The sequence below is a fragment of the Kogia breviceps genome, chromosome 6 (genome assembly GCF_026419965.1).
Source record: "Kogia breviceps isolate mKogBre1 chromosome 6, mKogBre1 haplotype 1, whole genome shotgun sequence".
In the NCBI taxonomy this organism is placed as follows: domain Eukaryota; kingdom Metazoa; phylum Chordata; class Mammalia; order Artiodactyla; family Physeteridae; genus Kogia; species Kogia breviceps.
In genome coordinates, this window is record NC_081315.1 from 85,835,061 (window position 1) to 85,857,410 (window position 22,350).

At 41.5% G+C, this 22,350-nt stretch overlaps 1 protein-coding gene across 2 annotated transcripts in view; it reads right to left on the reverse strand.

Moving 5' to 3' along the window:
* Positions 1 to 3,151: 3,151 nt before the first annotated feature.
* Positions 3,152 to 22,350, reverse strand: part of NWD2 (NACHT and WD repeat domain containing 2) — a 210,695-nt gene continuing 191,496 nt past the window's right edge. For both annotated transcript variants that reach the window (XM_059067598.2, XM_067036310.1), the window contains 4 exons: positions 21,964 to 22,167; positions 19,554 to 19,698; positions 13,498 to 14,087; positions 3,152 to 9,339 (listed from right to left, as the gene is read on the reverse strand). In XM_059067598.2, the coding sequence (XP_058923581.1) occupies positions 5,407 to 9,339; positions 13,498 to 14,087; positions 19,554 to 19,698; positions 21,964 to 22,167 (4,872 nt within the window). In that variant the 3' untranslated portion in view covers positions 3,152 to 5,406. The remainder of the gene's footprint in view (positions 9,340 to 13,497; positions 14,088 to 19,553; positions 19,699 to 21,963; positions 22,168 to 22,350) is intronic.

A 22,350-nucleotide genomic window follows, 5' to 3' on the forward strand; every position in this document is an offset into this window, starting at 1 on the left:
TTGGAACATCGTGCTGCAGGGAGAAGGGAGCTTCCTAAGATTTGGGACGTAAGTGGGGGGAGATACATAAATGCACACCCTGGCAAATAGATCTGTCCTCCGTTCCCCCCGTGAACTTGTGGTTTTGTGCCCCCCCCACCCCCCCCAGTGCTGGCATTAGCCGCTTACACCTGGTGTGTGCACTGTCGCCTGCCTTTATGGGATAGATGGTCTGGGAAAGAGTGTAGACGCTACTAGAATGAGAATTCCCGGGGAAGTTGCACAGCCTCGCCTGCACCCTCAAGACCGCGGTGGGAGTTCAACGAAGTCATGCTCCCCCGCCTCTCACCTTCCCTTTCTGTTCCTGGGGTGTTGGAACCTCGGCTGCCACACTCCATTTACCCTCCTGAGCTCCACGCCTGTGCTTGTGGCAATCCACGCACTTAAGGTGGGTTGCCTTACTCTAAAATAGTACTTAAGGGTTGGAGATTGTTTTCACCTGTGCTCCAAAGTGCGTCAGTGTTGGGCTTGGCAGGAAAATGTGTTAAGCTACGGCGCCACCTGGCTTGCCTTCTTCTCTCTTTCCCCTTCATTCATTCAGGGAGAGTCAGGATAAAACAGGATGCTGGAGAAGCAACAGGGAAGAATACTGTTTAAAGATGGACACACTGCCCTTAGTTCTTGATGTGTCCACTCTAGTGATTCCAGCGCCATTTACACAACATTTGTCTCGCTTTATGGGGGAAAACTCGTTTTTTGAATCTTTCTGCTTGTGTAGTAGCTGCATGCTTTAAAACGATAGATTTACAGGGGACGTTGTGTGCTGTTTTACATCACTTTCTGCTAAAACTCTTTGTCACCATAAAGGACCCTCTTGTCCAACTTCTAGCACATGCTTTAGAAACTGGTAAGTTTATCAGTTGGTTATTTTGACCAGTTGGTATTTATCTTGGGTTTTAAAGTGTGTTTCTCAGACTGGTAGAATCAGCATCATCTGGGGGAATTTAGGAAAAATACAGATTCTCCACCCCAGACGTATGGATTCAAAGATAGTGGAATCAAGGAGGGTGAAGTAATCTGTGTTTTAACAAATGATGCACCACCACCCTGAGTCTGCTCATGCAGCTGGCTAAGCTACCCTCATCTACTAAAGGCTGGGATTGTATAAAGCCACAGGTGGTGGTGTTATTGGTAACCTCAAAGTACCAGTTTTACATAATTTGTCATGTTGATACACTGAAACTGAACCCTTTGATGTGTCTGTACAAAGTGTAATTTGTATTTCATGCAGCTCACATGGAATGCCAAATGGAGCTCAGAGGGGACCCTCATAAAGAATAAGGAAGAAAAACCTATGGATTCTTCACGCGTGTGGGAATGAAACACCACGATTCACTTAGTTTTTTAGGTGTGTTTATGTTTTCATTGGCATATAAATTGTTCTCTGCTGATGAGTTATGGAAGCTAAGAAAGCTAATTTGTTTGAGTGGATTTGTCAGTATAGTTCTAAAGAAAAGAAGAGACAAACTTTTTAAAAGGGTATGGTATTGGCTTACATTATAACCAAACGAGTGCCATATTAGGCATTTTAGACTTTTGAGAAAGAGATTACTGGTTAGATTCTTTATCTTTAGCTCAGGTTTCTCCATTGGATGGATCGCGTATTACCAATTGCCTGCGTGGATGTCTTAACCTTTAAACTCTCTGGGTCCAACTTTATTATTTCCCTCATTTTCATCTCCTAACCTATTCCTTTTACATTTGTAACTCTACTCTCCACTCAATTTCAGTTGGAACTGGAATTAGAGTTTTCCTTCTCTTTCATCACCCACCTCTATCAGTGACATCCTGAAGTCACTCTTCTTAGCAATTTCACTGCCCCTGCCCTAAGATCAAGTTCTTATACTTTCTATCTCAGGTCTTTGCAATAGTCTCTTTACTGGTTTCCCAGCTTATGGTCTCTTTCATCTCTAATCCATCTGACATATTACTGCCCCAGTCATTTTAAAACACCATTTCAACTAGGCCATTCCCCTTCTCAAAAACTTTTTCATGATTCCCTATTGGCTACCAAATAAAGTTTAAAATCCCCACATAGCATTTGAAGTCATCTAAGTATACTTTGACGCTCCCTGTTTTTGCTCATGCAGCTTCCTCCACCTGAAATGTCTTTCTGACATTCTGACAGCTAAGTCCTACTTATCCTTCAAACCACTGCTCTCTGTCACCTCCTCTTGGCCATCCTTTTTGATTCCCAGTTGGAGTTAATTGCTCCTCTGCAGTGTATCCTCAGTACCTGGCTTTCACTGTTTTTTGTTTTGGCTAACAACCACAGTCTGTCTTACATCCAATTTAGTTGCGCCCCCCTTAGGTTATAGGATTCTGGAGGGCAGGGGTTGTGTGTGACTAATTTTTAAATCATCCTAGGCATAGCATAATGACTTAGAGATAGCAAGCACAGTGTTTGTTGTGTTCTTGACCCTAGGAAGGAAGATATTTATTTAAACAACAAACTCCATGTATATGAAATGCTTTTATGCAAATAATAATGATCCACTCCTCTACATTTTCTCTGAGAACCAAACTTCATGTACTACACATAGAACTTGTTTCCTGTTTTCCTATTAAGACTGAAGTCCTAGAAGGTATAAACTATTTATTAATCTTTGTATTCCTGGCAAAATGTATGCCGAAGTAAATATTTGTTGGATGAATACTGCAACTATTGCAGTTACGGTTATACCTGAAAATCCTGGGAGTTTGCAAAGACCTCCAGTGGTCTTCAGAGCCTAGCCTGGCCTCTAATCTTCAAATTAGAAAATATCTTTTAGGTCATTAGCAGTAAGTTCTTGCTGAATACTCAATGCTTTATTTTCATGTGCTTTGAGAAGTTAACCAAAAAAAAAATTGATGATGTATTGAAATCCTGTTTAGCGATTCCCTCTGGACCTCTGTTTTTAGGTTTCTTCATCTGTACGTTTGGAATATTAACAGTACCTACCTCACGTGGCTGTTGTGAAGATTACATGGCTTAGCACATGCAAAGCTCGTGTACAGTAAGCACTCAGTAAGCATGAACAATTATTATTATTATTACTATTATTACTGAAGATCTCTAACTACATCTGCCAAAGTTGGGGGAGAAAAACAAACACCACACAAATCTAAGTAGTTTATCTTTTATTCATACAAACAATACATACACAAGACTGTACATTTTTTGAAGACTGCAATAATTTTCTAGTGTAACAACTCTGTAATAAAATTTAACTAAATGTAACATTTATGAAAATATAAATCTCTGATTGGGTAATTCTTCCCAACAATACAAAGTTTACATAAAAACATTCAATATGAGCTATCAGTTGCAAACAAGTTAGGAAAAATCATTCAAGTCACTTGTTAAACTCGGTTGGCTGTTACATAGAACATTCACACACTACATTTAATCCATCTAGACATTTATTTCTTAGAAATGTGTACCATGGAGGTCCAACTGATAATGACAGGAATAAGAATGTGTTGCCTCCGAAGAGCTAAAAAAGAAGCATTGACTCAAACAGTCAACTCCACGTGGTCTGTACGTAGGCTGAGCCTTCTCTGGGCTCTCACCTCCCTGGCTGGTAGCTAGACCAGGAGGAGTATACTGAAAAAAATTCTTTCACTAGGGAGTGGGTGTTTATATTGGAATCATATCTCTGTATGCTTACCTGTCAAGCCGCTTTCCAAATTGACATACAGTTGGCTTGGATTCCCGGTGGGTTAAATCACTTTGTTTCTTGCATTAGCATTAACAATTAAGATGTCACTCTCTTTTTTCTCACATTTCTCCCCCACATCCCTATGAGAGCAAAAGCAGGAGCTATCACCACCCTTATTCTGCAGTTTACAAAAACAATACATTTGGGCGGTTAAAAGATCTGTCTACGAATACTGTATGAGTTCATGGCAGAGCTGGACTGAAAGCAAGTCAGTTCCTTGTTCATTATTCTGCCTTCTCAAGTCACCACTGTCCCTTTCAAACCAAACCACCACTACTGACGCCCTTTGGAAAGGCATCCAAGGACATGCCATGAGGAGGATAGGGAAGGAAGAAAATCTCTTTCCCCTTTTGAGATGTAATATTTTCTTTTAAATAGGAGGAGTAGTTTTTAAAAACATCGAATACCAATTTCACAGCTTCTGCTTTGAAACGGATAAGACTATAAAAGGCTCTAGAGAGTCCTCAGGCAGAAAGGGTGACAGATAAGGAAGGATACATACAGTGTGTAGAAGTAAGAAAGTGATTACAAACAGTGACAGTAAAGAGCCTTTGACACCCTTAAGATTTACAGAATATTTTAGCACAAAGACAGGCATATTCAGTTTGTCCCAGAGTATTTGGTCAGCTATCTGCGTTTTACACAGGAAAGAGGAGGAATGAGAGTAAGGCAGGTGTCATCAGTATTCCATAGATGGCATGTCGAGAAAGCTTTCCTTCTATTAAGATTTACTGCAGGGATTTAGGAAATAATTTATGCTTCGGTACAACTGACTTCCATAGCACAGCCTTTTGTTAGTACAATGATAGAAATGAACAGGTGTTTTGACCAAATTTGTAATGCCCTTTCTGTAACTCTTTTTTACACCGAGCACAAATAGACATTTCAAAATGACATGAAAAGATTGTGGTTTCTTATTAAATGTGTTCTTTTGCAGCCCAGAAAATAGTTTAAAAATCATGTGTTCCATTATACAGAAACCCTTGCATGCAGTTGTCACAACTGTATTTTAATGAAGACCGACTCTGTGTGTTCAGTAGCCCTATGATAGCGGTAGGCAGCTCTTGCCCCAGTCTGTCTGTGGCCTCACACTTCACATCCTTTCTCCTGGGAAACTGGGAGTACATCTGGGCATTTTTGTTACATTATTTTGCACCTTTAGACCTTCCATCTGCAGACTGGATTGACACAGTTGTCAGGATCATAAAATGTAAGGAGAGATTAAGGCTGTGTTTAGTTATCCACACAATCTCTTGAAATCCAACAGCAATTTGTGTTTACAATTTCAACCAGTTGCTGTACAACCAGTCCAAATGGTCTCTGTGTAGCTCTAGCCTCTCTCATCTGGTCATTGGGATGAGTTAAGCTGCTTCTTCCCGTCCAGTTAATTTAAAAACTACCCTCTAACTTCCAGTTGATATAGCCATGTAAATATGATTTGTAGAAATTCTCTGTTGAGACTTCGTTCCTGGATACACTTGTCAAGAAGACCAGCCTCACAACCAATTTCACATTTCTGTACATTTCATGAGCATGGCAATAATTAGCATTGGAACTCCAGCATCTTTCCTGTCCTTTAAGAATGAGTGTTTATCATCTGGGATATAGAAGATACTTTTTTTCTATTACATATTATGTATTTCTGCTGAGCAGGAAAAACATTTTGTCAGTTGTCAGGGGCATAGCTGTGGCCCCTGGATTCCAGGGCAGAGCACACCCGGTCGTAGCAAGAGTTGTGTTTCTTGGAGGGCGTCGCCTCGTTGGGCTCCATGGAGTCACTCACTGTGATGGGACTGTCTCTTGCAAAGACCTCAGTGGACTCTCTCCATAAGCAATCCACAGACACTTTAAAACAGTAACTATTACACTTTGGCCTGGATGTCTGTGTCGCATTATTGAAAATTTGTCTGCTATTTGAAGTGGCTATTTTAATTTTCAGTGCAGCATCTACGCGGTCCACCACCGTGTATATCCCTATACTGCCATCATCAAAACCCACAATGATGTTCAGGTGCCGCTGGGAGAGGGCAAGAAAAGTTGGAGTTTTGTAAAGGGAGCAAGCACCGATATTTTTGCCATCGGCCAGTCTCATGACAATCAAACTGGATATCGCACCATTTTCATCCTCTTCCTCCCCATTTCGGAAACAAATGTATACCAGGTAGCGACCGTCTCGAGACAACCTGTGCCTCCAGATGACCCCAGAGGCGTGAACCACCCGTAATTTACCGCTGTGTAAATCCAGCACGTTGATATTTTCATCTCCCCTAGAAATAATGCCTAGCTTTCCATTGGGGGAAATTTCAAAATCCTCTAGATTTTTCAGGAAGTTGTTTGGAAGTTGCACACGGCGACAGATCACTTCATCTGTCAGACTCCAGATATTCACCATCTCGGCTGACGTGATAAACACGATGATGTCCGGGCAATCAGGGATCAATTTAAAATTCACAATGGTGGTGCCGTCTTCACAGCAGAACTTCTTGGTGATGCTTCCTGTCCAGAGACTGACTGCCAGCACCTTGCTTTTGGTCATGCCCACCACGAAGGTATTTGCAGAGGTTATGAAGGCATTCTGCAGAGTGGTCAGGATGTTACATACCCTGTGGCCCGTGGCCAGTCTCCAAACCCTGGAGGCATTTTCCTCACAGAGAGAGACCACGAACTGGTCATTGTGTGTAATCAGCAGCTGAGATATTCTCTGCCCATTAATTCGGAAGAGGTTTTCACCGCTGCTGGTATGCCAGACGTATTGGCTGCTCTTGTCATCCGATGTCACCATGACGTCTCCAGAGGATGTCAACACACAGTGTTCAACTATTCCTTCATGCTTAAATACTGCTTCAAGGAACCCACTGCTGAAGTTCCACTTGTGGACACAATCAGAGCCATCGAGGGAGTAAATGATTTCCCCCCTAGCGGGTAACACCAGACTTTGGATTGGTTTTCCAGTCTTATCTATGTTGGACATAGCTGTGATTATATCTATGTCCCAGATAGAAAGAACACCACTGGTGGATAAAGATAGCAGCATGTTGTGATGACTGGATTTCACCAACTTGACTATGGTACCTGAGATTTCCTGTAAGCTCGCCATACACTGTCCCGTGTCCCGCCTCCAGAAAAACACGGCCGAGGTGTTTTCCATGGTCGCAATGATACAGTCTCCATTCTTGGAGAGCACAGCCGATATAAAGCGTTCGTTGTGCTTTGCTCTGAACTTTTCAGCCACCTTCCACATACTGGTATCTAAGAGCTCAATGCTGAGGGCTTTACAGATCAGAACTGCACTTTGGTCCTCTGAAAGTTCAATGCTGACCACTTCACTATCTTCTCTTCGGCAGTCAAAGTCATCAGTCAGCTGGGGGTTGGAGATGTCCTCAGTGTTCCAAACAGAAAGGCTTCCCTCACTATCTACCATTACCATTTCCTGAGCTGTGTCTAAGATAAGAAGGAACTTCACAAACCCACCTGAAAATTCAGATGTCACCGTACATAACTTTTCTCCACTCCCTAAATGAAAGATGGTAGTGGTGTTCAGGTACTGTCCACAGAAGGCATACACGCCGTCCAGAGAACACTGGACACAGGTCACTTCGTACCAGCAGTGGAACTGGTAAAGGGGCCATCCGTAGAGCAGATCGATGACAGTGACATCTTTGCTGGCTTCGAGCCAGGCCAGAGCATGTTTGACGGACAGTGTAAATCCATTGATGTAGGTGGAGCCACTTCCATGCTTGGTCCCTTTGATTTCCACTTCAGACAGGAGGCAAGAATTTACATTGTCGTAAACCAACAAGGTGTTATTTGTCGTTGCCACCACAAGATACTTTTCATCACTGGTGAGTTTCATGCCCAGGATGACAGACTGGGCTGTCGTGATTTGCCTGAGTAGTTGACGCGTTTCCACATCCCACGTGCTGATGGAACCGTTTTCTAAAGCTGTGAGCACCGTACTGGGGTTACAGGTGGGCAGAATCTCGGTGACGTGTAGGTGACTAGATGACAAGGGAAGACGCTCTGGGCTATAGGTCACATCCATGGATGAGTGTAATGGCACGATGGAGCAGTATTTGGGCCCATCTTTGTCACATTCTAAAAGAAGGTGTCTAAGTTTGGGCAGGGAGCTCACGACGGGCAGCAGTCTTTGCTGAAGCTCTGCAGAAAGGGAGCCAGGGAACGCGACGACCTTGGTTTTGATGCTGCGGAGGGTGCTTGCCAGGAACTTCAGCTCCTTCTCCTGTGAGTAGTTGTAAGCCAGCTCGATGTCCAAGAGCACTTTGTCAAACTGGCCAATTTTGATCATGGTGTAAAGCCAGCTGAAGTTCATGATGATGCCGTAGAGCAGGTCATCTGTTTTCCCACACCTCGTCAGGTGGTGCAGGAGCTCACACATTTTCCGATGGTTGACGAAAAAGATGTCCGGCTCCAGGGGGTTGCACTGAAAGACCCAGGGCTGGTCCGGGGCCTGCCTATCGAAGGAAGCCTGCTCCATGAAGTGCTTTTCCTCCTCAAACAGGCTTCTGCTCTCCAAGTCAAGGCAGCCATTCAGGTAGGGGTCTTCAAGGCAGAAAGCTTTCCTTCTCCCTCCTGACCAGACCCCCAGGAAATAGTCTGCCAGGGTGGTATGCATTTCATGCAGGTCACTGTTATCCTGCAGATATAGCTTCTGGGCTATGAGCTGCAGGTGTCTGTTGGCCCAGACCAGGAGGGTGATGTTCTTCACATGTCTCTCGATTAAGTATCCGCTGAGCCCCTCCTTGAGCCTCGCGATGTACAGATAAGGTACCCTCAGGGGATTGCTGGGCCTGGCGCTCTCGTTGAGCTCATTCATCACGCTGTTGTCAAGGGCCAGCACGTCCTCCAGCTCCATTTCACTCAAACCCATTTTGGCCATGGTGATGTAACCTAGAGCCCGGGAGACGAGTTTCCGCCCACACTTCCTCTCCAGGGAGCAGAAGAGCTGCTCTATGCTTTCGTGCACGGTGACACAGAGGGAGGATTCATCGACGTCTCTGTGAGATCGCCAATTTCTCACCTCCCTAAAGGTCAGGTTCACAAACATGGGCAATGTGCACTTGCAGAAGGCGTTGTTCACGTAAATCTGCTGGCCCGACGTGACCTTCCTTTTGACCCGCAGCAGCTGGTGTTTGAGCACCTGGCTGCACATCTTCCTGTCCCGGGGAATCAGCTCGATGTAGTTGTCTTCTTCGTGGATAAGGCACCTTAGTTTCTGTAGGATCCCATGTTTGTTGGGCAGCGTGGAGAGGACAATCCGTACGAATCGGGGAAGGTGAACCGGGAGCCACCAGAGCTTCCTGGCCTCGTGGCTCTCTGAGAGCTGCTCCAGGGCATCGAATATGACCACGAGGGGTCTCTGCAACGAAGACTCATTCAAGAGGTTTATAAATAAGTCGCGGAGGTCATGGATCTTCTTAGGGTAGCTCTGAACCAGGCACCGGTAGTTCACGGCCAACTGTTCACAAACGCTTAGAAGGAGAGTCCTAAGATCAGTACTCATGTCTGTGGTTCCTAGAAACCTCACGACTATGACTGGGTCAGATTCTGGTCCTGTGTCTTCATGTAGCCAGCCATAAGCCTAAAACATAAAGGTGGTGTTTAGAATGGAGACATGTATTCACATGGTCATGTGCAACAACACTTCCTCCCTGCAGAGATCAGCCTTCTGGTAACCCTGACCAGGCAGAAAGTCCCTTAGAACCAGGAAGTGGAAAAACCTGAGATGGTCAGAGAGCTCTCAGAAAGCTCATGCACCAAAGTCTGTAAATCTCATGCACTAAATCCTGAGACCCTCAGGATCCCTCTACTAAAAGTAATAAAATGGTGATCACAGTATTGGTCAATCACAAGGCAGAATTTAGCTTGTATTCTAAAAGTTACAAAGCATTTCACAAACTTTAAACCTGAATACCTAGTATGCTTAGTTTCTCATCGCTGAATTTCCATTTCTTGGCATGGTTGTTGGCACATGGTCGGTGCTTGGTGAATATTTGTTTAATGAATAGATTAAGTAATGACCTACACATTATAGTGAGTCAAATATTTTCCTTAATTGAGATCACATAAGGCTATATAGGTGGCTGACCACATTTCCAGTTAATTAGAATGCAATAAAAATACTCAGCACTGAAATGATACTGAATATAATCTTGTATGATTCAGAGACATTTTACTCTATTGTGATGCTATAGGGTCATCATTATGATTATTTTTTATCATTATCATAAAAATCTATATAATGCTGGTTAAACGAGTTTTGCTGAATTTGTGCTTTATAACAGACAGTTTACTATATAAACAGGCAGTCATCAGGCCTCATATTGTCTCTCTGTAGGGCACATGGGATTACAGTATCATGTAACAGAGGAGGAAACCAAGGCCAAAAATAGCTTGCTTGGAGTTCAATGATTACCAAGAGATGAAAATGGAGTAGAAGTCATATCTGACTTTCATTGTAGTGTTCTCTCTCTCCCACTGTATAGTTAAAGAGATAAAGTATATGAGTGGGGTGCTAGGTTTAATAGTTTTCTGTCTGGAAAGGTAAAGACAAAAAGGGATATGATCAAAGTATAAAACACTCCAAAGTATATTTTTAGGGAGAAAATACTTTTCAGTAATCCTTGGAATTCACCAAGGATACTTCTTAGAAAAGGACATATTATTTAATACATTAAGAAGTAAGTTTATGAAACTTGGTTCCCCAATTGGTAGTTCAGGTTAAAGTATGAGTAAGTTTAGAAAAGATTCATGGATGTCACTTTCAGAATGAACTGTTAAGGAAAATAAGCAACTCATTGTCGGCGTTTGGCCCAAACCTTTGAAGCTAATTTGGAGGAAGGTAATGTTGCCATTTTACAGCTGTCGTTGGGTGGCAAATCAGAAACAGAACACAGTTTGTTCGTTCCTATGTGGATGACTTATGATGATTATATGCATCATCCTCCCTCCTTCCAATCACGTGTTGTGGGATGTGTGATGTCTTTAAAGAATGGCCCTCTGATCATGAGCTCATGTCCAAGGAGATGTCGGTTGCACAGGAGATAACCTGGAGATAAACATGGGACGCCTGTCTGCATCCTTACAAGGAACATGAGCTCACGAGAGCACAGGTTGTTGCTGGTGGAGGTGGCAGGGGGTGGGAGGAGAGATGTTCCCCAGGAGGGAGGAGAAGCAAGCAGAGTCCAGGCAGGGGACCTAGAAATAGGCAAGCCTCCTCAGGGGAGCTGGTGGTTGGACAACATATCCAGAACAGCGAGAGCTCAGAAAGCTGATTAACTGTCACCGCACTCTGGCCACGGGAACTGCGTATGTATACAGGCATACCAGCACACATCATGTAACTCCCATGCTAGACACACAGGGTCGTATCACATGCGCATTTTCCCTCCAACCACCTTGACCCTCCCCTGCTCCACAAGGAAAAAGCCCCAGAGTGAGGGTGAAATGGATACACCAGTGTTTTCTCATCTGATGTCAGTTCCCCTTGTAGTGTTACTATCTTGCTTCCTTGGAATAATTCTAAAATTTGAAAATGCATGTACAAAGTAGTGTTCAAAGACAGACAGTCACACACGTGCACATGCACACGCACACGCTTGTTTTGAAGCAACATGTCCCTTAAGTGTAAGCCTGCCATTTCATTGGGTGTTCAATTAAAGAAAGAAAAAATATCCTAACACAAGAAGAAAAACCAGCATCTGGGCTCGGCAGATTGAGAGATGGTAAATGGGCCTTCCTAAGGACTTTTCAAGTATTGGGACTGGCCAAAAAGTTCGTTCAGGTTTTTCCATAGGATGTTACAGAAAAGCCCGAATGAACTTTTTGGCCAACCCAATAAGCTTGATACACCCGATTGTCTCCTGTGACCTTACTTTGGAACCTAATCCTCCCATAAGGTGCAACACAATTGTTCCAGTTCTTGTCCTCAAGATGATCTACCTGAAATTGTGTAGCACATGATAAATCATGAGAATGTTCACAAAGTTAAAGAAAGATCTGTTCGTAAGAGACTGACCATGGGAAGAACAATACAAAGATTCTGAAGTAGCACCAGGATAATATAAACCATCAGACTTTGATGTCAAGTGTAACAGGAGGTTAAAACTGGTACTAGTGTCACCCAGTTTAGACAATAGATACCGCATTCAGATAGAAGCTCCAGCCCATCTTACAAGACTTGAAAGGGAGTTTTGAAAATTGGTTTTGGTACCTTTGATGGACTACCCACCTCCAGCCTGAAAAAGAGATTCAAGAGGCCAAGTAAAAAGTGGGAGATGAGGATGCTGCGGGTTGTATCTCTCACCACCCCACTCCCAAAGGGGAGGCCTGAGAGATGCCCACCCCTTACTTCTAGCCTAGGGAAAGGGACTGCAATGGACCACTTTCAGGATGTTCCCTAGGGCTTGGGAGACATGATCATCTGTATCTGATGACATCTGAGGAATATGGAGGTTGAGTGAGTGAGGCTGGCTAGCTGCTCTGATGGAGGAGTGATAGAGAGCTGCCGTATTGGAGCTGGAGTTTCACAGGGCAAAACAATACCTGAGTGTTTCCCATGTATCATATGTTGGCCACTGGCAAGTGTGAGCTGACGAGGGTTTCTGTCGGTTCTGTTTTCCCAGGTCTAAGAGGGTTTGCTGGGTTGTGGAGAGGCTCTTGACAGAGAGATACTAGAAATGTGTGTTGCTGGATGCCTAGGAGCTATGGAGGTGACCAGCTAGATAGAAAAGCAATGCAGTTCCCTGTGTCACCCTAGGGAACTGTAGGTGAGAGATGCTCAGTGAGGACAAGGTGGGGGATGGGAGGAGGGAAAGGACCTTCGGGAAACCATGAAAAGGCCTCAGAAGAAACGGGAGGAAGTGTTAAACCCTGCCAAGACCAGAGTGCCGAACCCAGGTACTGGTCGTATAAGAATGTTCTGGCCACCTTACCTTTCCTACACGCCCTAAACCACAACCCTACAGGGGTCAGAAGTGCAGTTGGGGTTAGGGACAGAGGGGAAGAAGTGCCGTGTGCTGAAAGAAAAGAGAAGATGGCCATGTCCCTATTTCCCACTGGAGGTGCCTTGCATATGGTCGACCTCAGCTCAGGCAGGGAGATGTAGACTGAAGTTTTGTTTTTTTTTTCTTTTTTTTTGTGTGTGTGTGTGGTATGCGGGCCTCTCACTGTTGTGGCCTCTCCCGTTGAGGAGCACAGGCTCCGGACGCACAGGCTCAGTGGCCATGGCTCACGGGCCCAGCTGCTCCGTGGCATGTGGGATCTTCCCGGACCGGGGCACGAACCCATGTGCCCTGCATCGGCAGGCGGACTCCCAACCACTGCGCCACCAGGGAAGCCCTAGACTGAAGTTTTAATTATCATCTTTGGCTGGACATAGTAATTGCTGAACTGAGATGGAGTTAATATCCAGAAGCGATTGGAGTGCTTGTCTTTGCTGAGAGTGATGAGAAGAGTTGTGAGATCTACCCTAGTTTCTCTCTAAGTGAGAACTAGCCCCATAACATGAGTTTGAACAGTAAGAGACAAAACAAAGCTATTCTAGAACTGGACCCCATGAGTCTTATTCTTTCAGTATAACTGTTACACCAGCAAAAGAGAAACACTGAAGTATCCATTCCTAAAGGACCGATTATAATTTTGATAGTAAACACAGAAAGTGGAAGTGAATTTGATCAGTTGATCTTTTCCCCAAAGTAAAAGTTTTTACAAATATACATGTAAAAGAATAGGCTTTTACCTTCTTTGCTACTTCAGCTAGCAGAAGGGTCTTCCCCGTGCATGGTCCACCGTATATAATAAGAGGGTTGATGTGCCCGGTTTTGCTTGGAAGAATGTATTTATGCACGATGTTTAGAGATTCACATTTGTACTCGTAGAAGGAGGCATACGTTTTACATAGTGATGAATGCTGAAGGATTTCATCATAGAGTGTATCAGTTTCTGTGTCAAAATTCTGTTGTACGGTGGCCTGAATTATGTCAATCATGTCCTCATAAAATTGTTTACCGAGTCCTTCTATGTAATGGTTTTCTATTTCTTGGGAATAGCCTAGTTTCATGTCACAATGAGTAACAGATGTGTACACTCTCAGATTAGATGACGCAACAATGGTAGGAATAAATTCATCCCGGAGTTTTATCAGCTTCTCTTGGGCTTCTGGGTCCCGAATAATCCTTGGTTCTGCTCCAGTTATATCCATGTATTTTCCCATCTCTGGGATTTTCACGAAACGCTCAATGTTAGCAATTTTCCTAATATAGCAAACACATTTCTTCAGGAATGCTGGAGTTTGCTTCCCTAGAGCGAAGTCAAACTCGTCCTCTATAGCTGAAAGAAAATACAACAAGGAGTTTATTGTCTAGAACAAAGGTGCAGCGCACCCACGCTCCGAGCGCTTAACTCTCAAGTCACTAGTGGTAGTTTATTTTGCTTATAGTGTGTAGCAGAGTCATCTCCAGAATAATTTCTCAATTCCTTAATTTCCTATTTGTCTTTTCCTAAACAGCCTGGAGCCCAGAACAATGGGTTCTAAATAAAATGATTTAATTCCCTCCACAACCTGAGGGAGAGGTTGAACATAAGCATAAGAAAGAAAGCATACCAAGCTTATGGTGGACTCTTAAGTTCCTGCTTGGCTTCCCTCCCAGACTTCAGGAGTTCTAAGAGTGGAGAGCAGGCACCAGCTGGGGCCAGGAGAGAATGAGGAAGAGGCCAAATGATGTCTCTAGTCTATTTCTTCCTTCTCAGTCTCTCCTTACAACGTGGTTTCACCATTTTGTTTGAGATGCATTGTACCCCAGACAGATATGTGGAAATGAAAATATAAAAACGGGTTCAAAATATAATTATGTGCTGATTTTATTTATCCATTGTCCACGTCACTGTTAAATACCATTATATCCATCAGAGCAGGTACAGGAAAATGACTTAGTGTGTAGTTTATTTCTTGTGAGAGAAACCATGTTAGGGCTTACAATACATATGTTTACATAAAAGTAAATAAGCATTCTAAATCATTTGAGGCCCCATAAGAACCTTTAAAATTGGATCAGTAGTAGTAAAAATATCATTTACGCATGGTTTTAGGAAAGTCAAATAAAAAATAAATAAAATAATTAAACCCATGGAAATGAATTTAAAGCAAGCAGGCTTTTAAAACGGGCCGCCCTCCCTTCCTCCCCAGCCTGTCTGCTTTTCTTCATCCAGTTGGTCTTAATCGAGCATCTACTATGTTCCAGGTACACTGCTAGTTTCTTAGGATACAATGGTAAGAGAAAACTGAGAATGTTAAAAAAAAAAAACAACCCTTATGAAGCTTACAGTCCAGTGGAGGATGGCAGACATGAATCACAGTGTCCCACAAATAAATGTATTGTGATTATTTTTAGGCCCGCCAAGGTGAATAACCTGGTGCCATGAGAGCAAACCCACCTGGAGGTCTAACCCACTTGGAGAAGTCAGGGAAGGCTCTCTTAAAGGGGTGACTACTGGCCTGGGGTCTGGTGGAAGGAAGGGGGGAGGGGTGGGTCTGGTCGTAACTGAGAACCTCTCAATGTGCTGGTCACAGCGCTGACATCGAGCAAAACCTAGAACGTAGATGTATTCTCTAGAGTAACTATTAAGGAAGGTGGGACTTTTATTTTTAAGTGGTGCCTTTTAGCAGAACTTCTCTGATACTGTTTTTTTTCCAGTAATGATAGCAATTGGTAAAAATTTGTGACTTAAGTAAAAAAGACATGTGTATAGCCACCAGTGTTGAATGAGCTGTGCCATTCACATCAGTATGTTTTACAAAGGGTTTTATTCAGGCAAGTTGGTTCAGGAGGCCAGTTAAAGGAGCTTTTATAACATGTCTACTCTTCTTTTTATAGAAGATTAAGAACTTGTTATAATGTAGATAGGAGAAGGTGTAAGAAATCTGGACATTTATGAGCTCCTGCGGAAAGCAGCCTTTGGCCCATCTCTTTTCCAGCCACCTGGGTACAATGCTAGGGGCACACTCGGTTAGCCAGTGCTGTATACTGAGTAACATGAAGAGAAAGGAGGTGATCCACCTGCAGTATCTATATGTAATGGATGATAATTAGAGAGACGCACTGTCACCTCTGACTCCCAGAAAACGGACCAACTGTAACCTGACTTTGTTATCACCTTTATGGAAACAGAGTGTCAATCAGGCATGTTGATCATAAATGCAACATGAAAAGAGATACAGACAAATCAAGCTGGCAGAGCCCATCCAAGCTTGGCTCAGGGGGATAAAAAGAGGCTGTATGCAAGAATGTCTGGTTGACAAATATACCTGAATAAATGAGTCATGTGAGACAAAATCAACTTTATAGAGTTATTTTTAGAAGCAAAGTGTATCCTCAACATTTTGGGGAACTTTTATTAATAATTCCTGATATTTATTTGTCAATGAATATTATAAGCTTCCCCCTTACTAGAATAATGTATTTGTTTTCTGTCTTAGCGTTTTCCTTAATATCCTAAAGTTTAACCATCACAGAACCTGATGAAGGTAACACTAGGGGGAGATTCCCAGCCCTGGCAACTATTATTCATGAGACATTCAGCTCTTTACTATTCCCAAGACCACTCAGTTGTGGCATTCACAGTAGGGCACTGTTTTGGAGTCTAATTTACTTCTCTTCCTTTCCTGTTATTTAAAAAGGTAAAACTGGAAATGTTGTGAAAAAATACATTCAAATATAAGTAGTACACATTTCCAGGTTCTATCTGGTATGCTTAAAAATATTAAAGTAATATTGTAACATAAACCCTGACATTTTTGAGGGGTTTTGTTTGTTTGTTTATTTGTAATATAAGTGTCTGACTTGAGCTTTGATTGCTGATGCATCCACTTCAATGATGGCTATCTTGAATAAACTCATTACCAACACACACATACAGAGCCAGGCCACCTCTACTCACTGAGGTTCCTTGTTTTAGAGATCTTGGTTGATTTCAGTAATCACTGAAATTTGGGGCCACTTGTTTTGTTCTCTTCCTGTGCTTTAAATTCCCGCTCTTATGTTTTAAATTCACCAATAAACAGTGAGCCCAGTAAAAGCAAAACCCAATGTCCGTGCTCTCTCTCTCTCTCTCTCTCTCTCTCTCTCTCTCTCTCTCTCTCTGCTTGTGATCTTGCTGTGTGGCCCCAGGTGTGCTGTGTAATTGCCAGCTCCTGTAAGTAATAAGGCTTTATTTTTTCAAAGTTTCCTGATGGTGATTGTCGAAGGGTATCTTGCAGTCATAGTAAGAAACGCAAGGGTTGGTCCAACCACAACATTTGTTATTGATAGGCTGGAGAGACAGGCACAAAACAAATATATTCTATTCATTTCCAAGAGTTGGCCGTTCTTCAGCAATTTTCATTGTGCAGACATTGTCTTAAAATGAGTTTGGAATGTAAAGTAAATAAAAATTTCATGATCATGCATATCTTTAAGATGTAACCCCAAGTAGAAAATAGTCCTCGTGTAGTAGTTCATACTACATAGTATGAGATTATTAATCTTCATATGGCTATCCATGTGGACCATGTTCTTTAGTGTGGAGAAAATTAAGAGAAAGTGTTTGCCGATGAATATTTGAACACTTGAGCTGTCTGACTCTAAGCAAGAGGATACCCTCCCCTAACTGGTGTCTCTTACATCAAGAATAGGAAAGTTTTCGCTCTTGGTATTTTTTTCCTAATACAGCATATTTTTAAAAACTGGGTAGTTCTGCCCCTGATAAAGATGAAGAACCAGGGCTTCTAAAATAGGTCAAAAAGATCCCAAAGGAATAAGGATATATGTTAACCTGTATATTCTAAAGATAGTACTTTATTGTAAAACAGTTATACTCAAATAAAGACGTTAAAAAAAAATAAAAATAAAGATAGTATTTATTCCTGCCAATTTTAGTACTTTTAGGGAGAACTAAAATAAGACCTAATTTTTTGACAGCTTCAGGAGAATGAATTTGTCAAAATTATATATAATTTCTCTGAGCTTGAAATACATGTATATCCAAGGAGAATGATATCAAGTGCTTCTTAGGTTTTCACAAACGTTTTGCTACATCATTCACAAAACCAGTCTGAAAATGCAACTACTGTTGCTTTTTCTTCAATAATTCTTTACTATCAACTCTCAAAATAAATGCTACTTAACTGATTACTTTTACCTAGGTGCATTTGTCCCCTGGAAACTATGACTGACATATTTCTTCAGATATGTGGTTTCCTGTGCAATTCCTCAAAATAAAGCCTCTTTTCCATGGCTGAGAAAGGCCCACAAGTGAGTCTCTGCTCAGTAGCTGGGGAGGCTTTTATTTCAAGGTTAAATTAGATCCTGCCACTCCCTTACTTCCCAACCTCCGATGGCTTCCCATCTTACCCAGTGATGGAAGAAATTGTCACAGGTATGGGAAGTCATTCTGGCTTACACATGGTTTGGCTTGACCTTTATGCTAACTACAACAGCCTGTCTTCTGGCCTGTCAAACATGCATTGTACATCTGATTTAACCACTAAAATCTGATTTAACCATTTAAAAATCAAAACGGAATAACTGTGGTTCAGGCATTCGAAATGGAGCCTGGTGGCCATTGTGGATGTGCTTTCAGATGTGTTCCTGTATCACTGAGAACTTGAATTCTCTGAGCTGTATCAGACTCAAAGATACAAGGATATTGTCGTTCTTAAAACAACATCTGATAGCATCTGCCTAGGTCTCAAGGTCTCCCCTTGTACCTGTGCAACCACTTCAGACCCCAAAATCCTTATTTGACAAGCATCCTGACTTCTTGCCAGCTCCAATTGTGATTCTTGATAAATGACTCTTGTGACTAACTAACTTTGTGATTTTTGCCTATATAAGCCTCCCCCATTTTGCAGTCAGGTGGAACACAGTTTAAGTACTTCTTAAATCTGTGTCTCTTGGGCTATAGTCCTCAGGCTCAAATAAACTTCTTTTCTATTCCTAGTATAGATTGTTTATTGATTATTTCTGTTGATGGCAGAATAAAACACAAGGCCCTTATTATGGCCTGTGCCCACCTTCTGACCTTGTCTCTCCTTCTCCAAGCCTGGCTACCTTTACCTTCTTCTTGCTCCTAGAATTTGCTAAGCACATTCCTGTCTCAGGGACCTTGAACCTGGTAATCCCTCTGCTTGGAATTCTCTATTTTAGATATGGCATTGCCGGCTCTGATTCGTTGTGTCATTTGGCTCGAAAGTCATTTCCTTACCGCCTGTCCCATCTAAATCTGGACCCCCACAGCCTTCATCAGTCCCTATTATCCTGTTACTGTGTTTTGTTTTATTCGTAGCATTTATCCTTTCCGAAATGATATTGTTCATTTATCTGATTACTTGCCTATCACTTATCCCTGCTGCCCCCACTAAAAAAGTAAGTTCCAGGAGAGCAGAGACCTTGCCTTCTTTGTCATTGTTGTAGCCCCAGTTCCTAGCATATAGTATGCACTCATAAGTGTTTGCTGAGTGAGCCAAGTAAGTGAATGAATGAGCAGCTCAACCGAGAAACACTGGCAGAGTCTGGTCTATTATATCCAGCCTCCTCTGTGTTCTTTTAAAGTCACATTTGTGGAGAATTCCTCAAGTTAAGTACAGGCTTATCTTTGAATAAAAAGAATACTTGCCTCCCCAGGAGATGGAAACATGTAGAAAAATTAAATTTCATTGGGCAGTAAATGCAACTAAATTTGCAGAACCATAAAAGGGAAGCAGCGAATATATCTATTATTTATCTATTCCTCAGTTTACTGAAGATACGTAAAAATTACCTGAGAACAGGTACCTCTTGGCTTGGCTGTGTTTCATTTTCCTCTTTTCATGTAACAGTTTTACAGCAACCTTAAATACCTTCTTGATCTCATCTGATATCTCTTGCCAGGTCTTCTCATTCTCAGCATTGGCAGAGGGCTGCATCTATGGAATTGTAAAAGTGAGATATTGGTCTTAAAATCATCATAGAAAACCCAGTATTTAAGAGCAAGAGAACTATTGTTACTTGAAAGTCTACTATATGCCTTATCATGATAGGTGTCCAACAGACAGTATCTCATTTCCTCTCCCCAGTACCCTGAAAGTGGTGTGAACTTGCCCAGGTGACACAACGGTGTGAATACAAACAGGATTTGTTTGTCGGGATTCCTTAATATACCATGTATTTCCGGATTGAGTTTTGATACAAATGTCATAACAAAATCGTATCTTCACTACGCTCTAAAGAGGAGAGAGAGTTAAAGGGGAAGTACTCATGTTACTATTTGTCTTTAGTTGTTTCTTCCTCATTGATTTTTATGATCCTTTAGGAAATAAAATAGGAGTACCTACCAAGAAAGTAACATTTATAGAGTCTTGCTGATAATCTTATTCAAACATTCATTTACTTAACAACAATTCATGCAGAAATATCATGTGGGGTTTAGAGAATAATTGAAGTTTCCCTAGACGATCATGGAATCAAATGAAGAAGGAACAACTAAAGCCAATTAAATAGTAAGATATGTGTAAGTTTTACAACTTTGTAAAACTGATTTCTTGAGGTATCATGTTTTTTGATATCTACTTTACCAGTTACTACCTTTACTTCTGGCATATTTACCTAAGGGAATGGTTTGGGGTTTACCCCAATATTCATCTCCATAGTCTTGCAGATAATTACTTTGAAAAATGCATGTGAGGAAGAAGAAGAAAAATCGAGGAATCTGACATGATTTCATTTTGCATGGAGAACATGCTGTATGTTAAATGTCAGAATGACAAAGACACAGAATTCTTTTTTTTTTTAACTTTTTATTTTATATTGGAGTATGGACACAGGGTCCTTAAATGAAGAGCTGTTGCTAACCCAGGGCTTTTCTCCTCTCAGAGCTGCCTGGGTGCTGAGTGTATCAAGGATGTTCTCTTTGAAAGAGGGATGGATAGCTATGCCTTCTTTTAATCTCTAAAATGTCTGTGCAATGAATAGTCCCACCCATTTTCTCTACCTCCTTCATTCAGTTTTGGGGGACACATGATTGATTGATACATTTGGGAACCAAGTTGGAGGAGAGACAATGCTAATGTTTCCATCATATTCATGTATGAGTCAACCTCACTGCAAGATTCTACATAAGGCACAAGAATATAAATTAACAATGTATGAAATGTTAAAGGAAAATACTGAATTAAAAAACTAGAGACTATAAAAAACAGCTAGGCAAATTTTTTAAAGACCCCCTCCCCAAATATCTTTCACAAATTAAAAATATAACTGTTGAACTTGAAAACTCAAGCATGAACAGAGTGGACACAGCTGAAGAAGAAAATTGATGAACTGGAAGAAAGATCTAAAATAATTTTCCGGACAGCAGCACAGAAAGATAAGGAAATTGACAATGTAAAAGACAATTAAGAGACATGGAGGATACAGGTACAGATTGTTATATATAGAATGGATAAACAACAAGGTCCTACTGTAAAGCACAGGGAACTATATTCAATATCTTGTGATGAACCATAATGGAAAAGAAAATGAAAAAGAATGTATGTATATGTATAACTGAATCACTTTGCTGTCCAGCAGAAATTAACACATTGTAAATCAACTATACTTCAATAAAATTTAAAAATATAAAAAGTAAAAATTAAACAAATTTTAAAAAGAGACGTGGAGGATAGACTGAGGCAATCTATTGTACATCCAATTAAAGAGCACAAAGGAAAGAATAGAAGGGATAGAGGAGGGACATTATTTGATGAGATGATGGCTGAGAAATTTCCAAAACTGATAGAATGCATGAATTCGCAAATGTAGGAAGCACAACATACGCCAATCAGAATATATATAGACATGTTATAGCGAAATGAGAAAAATACAAATATTTTCAGATAAACAGAATTTATCACTAATAGACCTCCATTAATGGAACTTCTAAGAGATATACTTCAGGAAGAAGGAAAAGACCCCAGCAAGAAAGTCTGAGATGCCAAAAAAGAAAGGTGGATAAAAAATTGGAAGATTTCAAAAAAAAAAAAATATTGGAAGATTTCTTAGCTTTGGATTTAGTTGTTAAAAGGAAATTTAGGGTCCAGGGCAGAATAATTTTCTGTCTACTGTGCCTTTTCTGTGGCGAAAACCACACCTGGGTGACATAAACTATTTAAAGTCATGGAGAGAGACATACTTGGGAGAGAAAGATAACTTACTGCATTTTTATTGCTTTTCAGCATTTCCGATTTGGGTCTGAGGTAATAAGCTGCTGGCACCGAGTTCTCATCACGACGGTACCACTCTTCCAGTAACTTGGTCTCCAGCTTCGCCTCTATGGCAGCATCCAAAATCATTTCAAACTCTGACGCTTCAACTTCTCCAGGGATTCGGATGTTCCCATATTTTTCACCTAATAGTCCCTGTGTATCACCGAGAAAGTTCAGTTTAGTGTATCACCAAGAAAGTCCATTTCAGTATTCATATCATATGGCCACTCAATAAATATTAGTAAATAGATAACAAGATACTTTGTTCCATCCATTGTCTCTTTTAATCACAGTGGATATGTTTTCACATGGATTATTTCATAAGTAAAATTAGAA